Consider the following 9,196-nt stretch of genomic DNA (forward strand, 5'->3'; position numbering starts at 1 on the left):
GTTTGTTTTGACATTTGTTCCACTAGATCACGACGACGTAACGTTTGAAGCCAGATATTCGGAAATCTGCACTCAAAGACTTGTCCGTGATAATCATAAAGAACGGTAACCCATGTGCGTTATGCAATCTTAAAATCACATCCAGAGTAGCTGCCCATAGTGAATTCATGGAATAGATCGGTAGGGCGTATGCTATCAAGATTATACGCGGAACTGTGTCACAAGTGCTGAAGATGGGGTGAAAATATTATTAAACACTTACTTTGTTTGCCTTTATAAGCTAAGATTAATTGTGTTTACTATTAAGAATGTAAAACATTTGAATACACAAAATATCGAACACTCTAAGCCGGCTGCGTCGCCTAGAACACAAGAGCGATAAAAGGGTTAGGATTACCACTAAACCTTTATTGAACAACGCACTTAGTCTTGGTGTATGCCTACTTACTATTCCTTTAAATGTCACGAAGGTTTCATATATACGACGCGCTCTGGTAAAATCGGGCTTAATGCATTTGTGTGTTCAGTGTCGTCCTAGATTAGCACGTTTAGTCCGCACATTATAACCAAGGACAACATTCTCCGTCTACAGTGGATTTTTGTTAACAAAAGTCTTCTTTTCATCGAAACATTTTATAAAAGTGGAGAGATCGACACAGAGAAGCCTATGCGGAACGCACATAATCCGATAATCAGTGACGACACTTCACGCATATTGTTTAAGACCCGTTTTCTTAGAGCGAGGATCACATATATCATTTGCCAACACAAGCTCTATCTGAAAACAGAGGTCTACAACTTATGAATGATTATGAATTCTAACACGGCACGTGTCAAATTTCATATAAACAAAGAAGGAAATCGTCTATGGGTTATTCGGCAATAATTATGGACAGAGCTTAGACACTGAAAGCACGCGCTGTAACTAAACCAAAACATGCCGATACATTTTCCACCAGCGTAATAATCCGATTTTTTTTATGAATGAAAGTTGGAGATCTGATCGACTTACAGCCGAAAGTTATTTTTATGGGCGGAACTTCACATAAAATAGTACAAAAGAAAAATAAGATACATTGCATACATCTTAAGTAAAAACCGTGTTTAAGAATCGAAATAATTTGTGTACATTATAGTTTGTTGTCGAATAACCCACGGCCTAAAGTTTATAGGCGTTGTTTCAAATCAATCGTGCTTCACACTCGTGATGTTATTAATCCCTACGCATCTAAACTTCCGGTCGTGCGATATTCGACAACAAACTATAACGTACACGAATTCTTTCTTAATTAGACAATGGTAAGTTTTGGTAAACAACAAATACTTCTAACACGTGCATACTAGGTAAGTTGCACAATGATTGCAAAAAACAGTTTTTTATGTATGTTATTACATAACGTTTGAAGAATGGATATCAGGCTGATTTGCAAAACAAATGAAAAAAGCTAACACGTCCCTGGGTGGGCTTGAACCACCAACCTTTTAGTTAACAGCCGAAAGCGCTAACCGATTGCGCCACAGAGACATATATATTATATGACAAAATATTACATGTTTTGTTCAGCTGCGAAAAGTCTTCAATATACGACAGAACGCTGTAAGGAAACTGTTACAAGTCTTCAATATTCGACTGAACGCTGTAAGGAAACTGTTACAAGTCTTCAATATTCGACTGAACGCTGTAAGGAAACTGTTACAAGTCTTCAATATTCGACTGAACGCTGTAAGGAAACTGTTACAAGTCTTCAATATACGACAGAACGCTGTAAGGAAACTGTTACAAGTCTTCAATATTCGACTGAACGCTGTAAGGAAACTGTAACAAGTCTTCAATATTCGAGTGAACGCTGTAAGGAAACTGTTGTCGTCTTTCAGTGTGTTGATCGTGTCGTGAAAATGATACAGTGAACATGCTAAGCGTCCTCTGTAATGTAGGCTGTTCAATATTGCGAAACAAATAACAATTCATTTGTGACTCAGTTTGTGTAAACTGAATCAAATTCAAACGGCTGAAACACACAGTAAATATATTTCTGTCGACTTCTTTCTTGGGTTGCTTATGTATAAGTATTTTTTTTATTTCTTAAATCGAGTTCGCTTAGAATGCTCTTTAAGTTTCGTATTTTTTGTATTTATGTAAATTAAAATCACATGTAAATAGAAAAACACAATAGTTAGACTTTTGGTTTATGATTTAAATCCTTTATCATTGCTTTCATTTTCTGCAGTATCCATTTTTTCACGAGGAGCCTGTTATTTTAAGGCGTTCAATCGTAGTACTTGTTAATGCAGTTTAATATTTGGGCCGTGCTCTGGCAAACGGGGTTTAATGCATGTGCGTAAAGTGTCGTCCCACATAAGCCTGTGCAGTTCACACAGGCTAATCAGTAGCGACTCTTTCCGCTTCATGATATTTTTCGTTTAAAGAAAGTGTCCTTCTTACAGGCGGAAAGTATCGTCCCTGATTAGCCTGTATGGACTGCACAGGCTAATTTGGGACGACACTTTACGCACACGAATTAAAGTCTATTTTCACAGACCGAAACTCTTTTTAATTTCATGGGTAATATTTTCTTCATTTTGTTGTGCTCATGGAAAAATTAACTGCTTCCATTTAAATATTAAGAATGAGGAGCGTCTTGCGAAAATGGGTCTTATGGCACATGCGGTCAGTGTGGCTGTAGACCAGGGCCAGTATTCACCAACCGATTCTTAGACTTAAGAATAAAGAATATAATTAGAACCAAGAAAACTGTGTTAAGTGTTTGAATATATACAGGGATCCACTGGTGATTATTTCATTAACAAAATGTTCTATATGAAGAATAATATAGATAGAGATGTTTACTGGAGAGTTTGACTCAACTTTTAAGAAATTCTTAAATATTCTTATTTAAAGAATTTTCTTTATACTTAAACTTAAGTCTAAGAATTGTTTCGTGAATACGGGCCCAGCCTTCGCAGTCAGGTCAGGCGTTACCCTTTCCGCTGTTACTTCACGCTAGGTTTCGCGGTCTGATTAGCAAACAACGCAGCTCCTGACTAAACTGTGCGAATGTGCATATATCACAAAGCGCATAAGACCCATTTTCGCTTGACGCAGTTTAATTATGTTTATCCTCAAAAGTAATACAAATGAACATGAAGTTCGAGATGTGATTGATGCAAAATTAGTAAGAAATTAACATCAAAAGAAAAACAATACACGTTGGGTATTTATTTGTGCAAATAATGTCAACAAAGGTTACATCAGAAGTTGTGTTTAGGGCTTCGCAAATAGTATTTGGACACTTATTTATTTATATTCCTTACTTTATTTTAACAATTTCAAAAATGTTTATGATGGTATTCTTTTATAACTGAAAAATTAATTTGTTAGGTAATCAGCAACAAAAAACTACATATTTACTTAAAGACGTTATTTTGGTTTACAAATAATTTAAATTAGTTTACAAATAAGTTAAATTCGTTCACAAATATTGAAGATGCGAAACTGGGTATTATCCTATATGCGGCCACAGTAGCTCCAGGCCAGCATGCGTTCAGTCTGGTCAGGCGCTACCCTGTCCATCATTAAGTCACGGATGCGCAGGCTGGGCTTGAGCTACGCTGGCCGCATATGTAATAAGAACTTTTTTCGCATGACGCTGGTTATATATTGTTCAAATGTTATCTTATTGTTAACACCATAGCATGTGCACGTCATCTGCGATATAAAAATAAGTTCACAAAACACATTTACTCATATGAACGGAGGCTACAATTTAGTAAGTAAACAGCAACCATTGTTTAAATGATTAAAATACACAGTCGGCTCCAAAAACAGTAATGATCAGACGGCATCCACCACAGTCTTTACAGGGCTTATTCTTGAAATTGCCTCTCCAATATGCTCGACAACACGCAGTATTAGAGCATATACATGGCGTTGGTGTCACAGTAGAAGTGGTAACAGACGTTGTCACAGATACTGTCATGGTTGAAGTCGCTGTTGGAGTTATTGTTGTTGGTATTGACGTTGCTGTTGTTGCGGTTGGAGTTATAGTTGTTTGTATTGACGTTTCTGTTGTCGCAGTAGGAGTTATAGTTGTTTGTTCTGACGTTGCTGTTGTTTCAGTTGGAGTTATAGTTGTTTGTACTGATGTTGCTGTTGTCGCAGTTGGAGTTATAGTTGTTTGTACTGACGCTGTTGTTGGAGTTGATGTTGAAGTCGGTATGATAGTTGTTGATGTTGTTGTTGGTGGAGGTTGTCCTGGACGATATATGCAATCAGCTCCCCAAACTGTCAGGAGTCGAACACAGCTTGAAACACAGCAATGTTTTGGTCTTGTTGAGCGAAACACGCCTCGGCAACACTCTGTTGTTACACATGGGCATGTGAAAGAGGTCTGAGCCATTTTCAATGGAGTGACATTTGCAGGTTCAAAAGCAATAGCGGATAAAGTGCTGGTTTCAAATCGACCCTGTAAGGATTAATATGTTTTACTAACATTTATTATACACGAATTGTATACAAATTCTTAAAAACAAAACTCGTTAAGTTATACGTATAACAACTATTAACAAACGAAACTAAATACATTTTTAAGACACTTGCAATATATAACATGATGAATATGAATCTACGCTCATATGTTATGGGTTCGAGTTAATCAGTATAATTCTGGCTCACGTGACTGTATGGGGTTTACAAATGGATGTTAATGGATGTTAACACCCCGGTAAGTGGTGCCTTTTTTATAACAAATATTCTGAAGAATTTCAACTAGTGCATAAAATACAGTTTTTTATGCGGCATATGGCTATGTGAAAAACACCAGAATTACTTTATTGAGTATTGCCAAAAATTCGATATGTGTAACATTCATATACATTTGTGGTTTATGTGGTTTAACACGACGTGTGGTTTGTGCTGCACGCAACGTGAAACTTTGGCATCGATTTCAGACTATTAAATAATGTACTCGTAAATCTTAAGATATCGGCATAACCTGCAAGAAAAACTGTCTCTTATGCACTCTAGATTTTTGCAAGCATATTTAAATAACTTGAGATAATTGCAAAAAATAAGTTCTTAACGGTGTGTTCTCTTTCTGTATAGAACGTTTTTAAACCCCAGTGAACCGGGAGGCGGAAAACTACAACGGGCGAGGCATGGTATGGTATTGCGCAAGGGGGGGTTAGAGGGTTAAGGTAAGGGTTAGGGTTAGTGTTAGGGGTTGGGTTAGGGTTTGGGTTAGCCTAAACCCAACCCTTACCCTAACCCGACACCTAACCCTTATCCTTACCCTAACCCTTTTTTGGGGTTATCACCCCTGACCATGCCTCGCCCGTTGTAGTTTTCCGCCTCCCCAGTGAACCCCGTCGATCCTACACCCTGAATTATACTCACTATTATACACATGTTGGCTTTTGAGTCGCCTGTCTCCGTGAGACTTTCGCATGTTTCCGTGAGAGGTTCGCATGTTACCTGTTGCCTCGACGTAGAATGTCCTTCACGGACATCAGTGCGTGTTGGCATGAAGCAACTGGGTCGCAAATCGACGCCAGAAATGCTACAAATAATGCGACATGTTTATATTTCAAAAATGAGTTTACATGTACCATATTCATTACAAACACATCGTGTCATGTGCGGATAAATTGTTTCCTTGCATATCAGCGACAATAAATGGAGCGAAAGTTAAGATTCAAATTGGATTCTGCTGCAAAATGTGGATGTAAAAGCAAATATCAAATGAAGTCACGTTTTAATCTTGACATGTACACAGCATAGCAGCGATCTAAAAGTAAAAGGTACCTAAATTCGAGATCTAAAACTCTTACCGATTCGTGTACTTCTGTAAACTCAGATATGAGCAAGTAGAAAATGTCTTCGAATATGCGGCCGTGTCAGACAGTTGACTGATGGAACCTGCAGACATAATGTAGGTCTGGTCGCCGCAACCAACATCCTGGTCGTGTAGCATTCCCAATCTATTGAATAACAGTATATTTGAGTCTTGTTCTGAGAAAACTGGGCTTAATGCATATACATAAAATGCCATCCCAAATTAGCCTGTGAAGTCCGCACAGGCTAATCAGATATGACTCTTTCCTCCTAAAATAGATTTTCTGTGTAGGGAGAGACTTCCTTGAAACTAAAAATACCATCAAAGCGGGATGTGTCGTCCCTGATTAGCCTGTGCGGACTGCACAAGCTTATCTGGGACGACACTTTACACACATGCATTAAGCCCAGTTATATCAGAACGCGACTCATTTATTCATTCAGGTAATACATTTGAGCCTTGGTATAGGAAATCTGGGCTCAATGCATATGCGTTAAGTATCGTAACATATTAGCCTGTGGTATCGAACAATCTAATCAATAAAGACACTTTTCGCCTTAACTGGATTTGTCTAAGAAGAGACTTCCTCAAAACGAAACATACCATAACAGCGGAAACTGTCATCGCTATAGTGCATGTACGGACCGCACAAAGCACTCTTTGATGACAATATTAGTATATACTATATTCAATGCCGATAAATAAAAGCTGATGAGAGATCTTCAAAAATTGTCTTTTACATTTTTACCAGCGATTGTGTGCGATCTTGATAGCATTTCTTTCAAAACAGATAACACGCTGACACGTATAAACAAACTTAAATACGGGTAATAGTTCAGAAAGTCAGCCAACGAAATAAACGAGTTTTGTAATATTACAAATATAGTATAGTTCAAACAGAATAAAGTCATTCATGAACTAAAGACATGTACACTATTGAGATATTGCCTCATTTCCGTCCAGCATTGTTTATACGTCACTTTATAATTATCAACCTCATAGCAGAGATTTGACTGGAACCAGCACACCTCGATCAAATTTCTGTCGTCATAACCAACCACGTGATGATAGCCGAGCCACGTGGTACAATAACTTTACCGTTGTTATTTTTACATTTTTGTTAAATTTAGGTACTTAAATTTGTATCATGAAACTAAACTGATATAATATTGTCAAATGTAAAGAGAATGGTACTTCTTTTCATGATATAATTCTTAAAAAAATATCCTACCAAATCTGGTAGGATTTTCTTGTGATGGAGGGGAACGACAACTCTGCGTGAAGATTGCATAATTATTGATTCTACAACAAACGAATACAAATGTCCGTATTGGAGTAAACCAGCTTACCCATGTCCGAGTTCATGCGCCCATGTTCGAGAGATAGTGGACGTGAACTCTATGACGGACGTGTGGTACCCGGAAGAGAAGGATGACTGTTTGCACATGGTATCTGCATACGAGTAGCCTGCATGACAAGTAGGGAAGTTCACTTGTAGATCTACTCATTTTATTACACGGCAAATAATCAAGCTTTTGGATTGACATGTTATAGCCATAAAAGCACATTGTTGATTGCACCGTTTGAGTTCTATTGAATCCTTTATGCCCTTTATGTCGGCATGACATTTTGTGGCGTTTCGAACAATTCATTTTGGTGGACTTGTAAATGAGTAGATTTGTGATTTTGTGGAAAACCACGAACATTTTCCGATATATTGTGTAAATTCGAGGATTGGTCAAATTACGAAAAAAAAATGAAAATGAATGTCTCGAGAATAATACTGATTATAAGGTGTTTCAGACGGGTTGTTGACAGAAAAGACAGTTTAATCTCATAAAGCAAACGAGACTCTATTTGAAAGATAACATCAAACAGATATATGTAAAATAAAATGCGTTATTCAAATCGCCCATAATGAAATCGTGCATACAAACTACACGATTGAAGGTAAACAAAACTTACAACGTAAAATATTAATGGCGCACTTAGATTATTTACCTAAAAGATCAGCATCACCCAGCACAAGGTCATATCTGAAAAATATGAAATTAATCTTGTTTATAATCCCATCGATTAATATGTATGACCCCGTCATGCAAAAATGGGTGTTATGTCATATGCGGTCAGTGCAGTTCCAGAAGAGCCTACGCAGCCACGCAGACTGCCCAGGAGCTATACTGTCCGCTTACAAACCCACACAACCTTTCGTGACTTTATAAAGGACAAGATAGCTGGTGTGCAAGCTGGGTAGAGCTACGATTGCCGCACATTGAAAAACACACAAAACCCATTTTCGCATAACCAGTCTCATTGTGTGGATTTAAAGATGCTAACTTAGGCACAGGTCTTAAAACAAAAGCTGGACATTTGTCTCATTTGAATAAAAGTTATCGACATACAAAAGTAATACAAATGCATCCGTATTACAGTGGCAGATAATGGAAACCGATCTATGTCACACATGCTAAGACTTAAAATTATTAGTAAGATAATCAGAAAAACGAAAATATAGAAAACGAAATAACTTTAAATGATCGTCGTTCTGGAAAAATCGGGATTAATGCATGTGTGTAAATTGTCTTCCTAGATAAGCCTGTGCAGTCCAACAGGCTAATCATGGACGACCGTCCGCCTTTAAAGAATGTTTTGTTTAAACGGAGTCTCATTTAAGTGAAATTCCATTCTAGGCGGAAATTGTCTCCCCTGATTAACCTGTGCGGACTGTACACCGTCCGCCTTTAAAGAATGTTTTGTTAAAGGGAAGAATCTTTAAAGTGAAATTCCAGTCTAGGCGGAAATTGTCTCCCCTGATTAACCTGTGCGGACTGTACACCGTCCGCCTTTAAGGAATGGTTTGTTAAAGGGAATTCTCTTTTAAGTGAAATTCCAGTCTAGGCGGAAATTGTCTCCCCTGATTAACCTGTGCGTACTGTACACCGTCCGCCTTTAAGGAATGTTTTGTTGAAGGGAAGTCGGTTTAAGTGAAATTCCAGTCTAGGCGGAAATTGTCTCCCCTGATTAACCTGTGCGTACTGTACACCGTCTGCCTTTAAGGAATGATTTGTTAAAGGGAAGTCGGTTTAAGTGAAATTCCAGTCCAGGCGGAAATTGTCTCCCCTGATTAATCTGTGCGGACTGTACACCGTCCGCCTTTAAAGAATGTTTTGTTAAAGGGAAGTCTCTTTGAAATGAAATTCCAGTCTAGGTGGAAATTGTCTCCCCTGATTAACCTGTGCGGATTGTACAAGCTAACCCGGGACGAAACTTAGTCACATGCGTTCAGCCCCGTGTTCACAGAGTGTGGTAAACTATTAAAATTGACATATGAACAATTCTTACCCAGTAACAAATGTTGCATGGTC

At 38.0% G+C, this 9,196-nt stretch overlaps 2 protein-coding genes and 1 non-coding gene across 3 annotated transcripts in view; 1 reads left to right on the top strand and 2 right to left on the bottom strand.

Moving 5' to 3' along the window:
- LOC127856827 (uncharacterized sodium-dependent transporter YhdH-like) overlaps positions 1 to 9,196 on the top strand; it is a 78,561-nt gene that overhangs the window by 23,480 nt on the left and 45,885 nt on the right. The gene's annotated exons all lie outside the window — the stretch shown is intronic.
- Trnan-guu (transfer RNA asparagine (anticodon GUU)) lies at positions 1,452 to 1,525 on the bottom strand. The gene has a single exon. It is a non-coding gene; the product is annotated as a tRNA-Asn (tRNA).
- LOC127856830 (mucin-5AC-like) overlaps positions 3,144 to 9,196 on the bottom strand; it is a 10,758-nt gene continuing 4,705 nt past the window's right edge. Inside the window, exons 6-11 of the mRNA XM_052392977.1 lie at positions 9,174 to 9,196; positions 7,833 to 7,867; positions 7,181 to 7,298; positions 5,827 to 5,976; positions 5,393 to 5,555; positions 3,144 to 4,463 (exon numbers count right to left, since the gene is read on the bottom strand). The exon at positions 9,174 to 9,196 is cut by the window's right edge and continues 114 nt beyond it. Coding sequence (XP_052248937.1) covers positions 3,798 to 4,463; positions 5,393 to 5,555; positions 5,827 to 5,976; positions 7,181 to 7,298; positions 7,833 to 7,867; positions 9,174 to 9,196 — 1,155 coding nt within the window. The 3' untranslated portion in view covers positions 3,144 to 3,797. The remainder of the gene's footprint in view (positions 4,464 to 5,392; positions 5,556 to 5,826; positions 5,977 to 7,180; positions 7,299 to 7,832; positions 7,868 to 9,173) is intronic.

The sequence above is a fragment of the Dreissena polymorpha genome, chromosome 14 (genome assembly GCF_020536995.1).
Source record: "Dreissena polymorpha isolate Duluth1 chromosome 14, UMN_Dpol_1.0, whole genome shotgun sequence".
Taxonomy (NCBI): Eukaryota; Metazoa; Mollusca; class Bivalvia; order Myida; family Dreissenidae; genus Dreissena; species Dreissena polymorpha.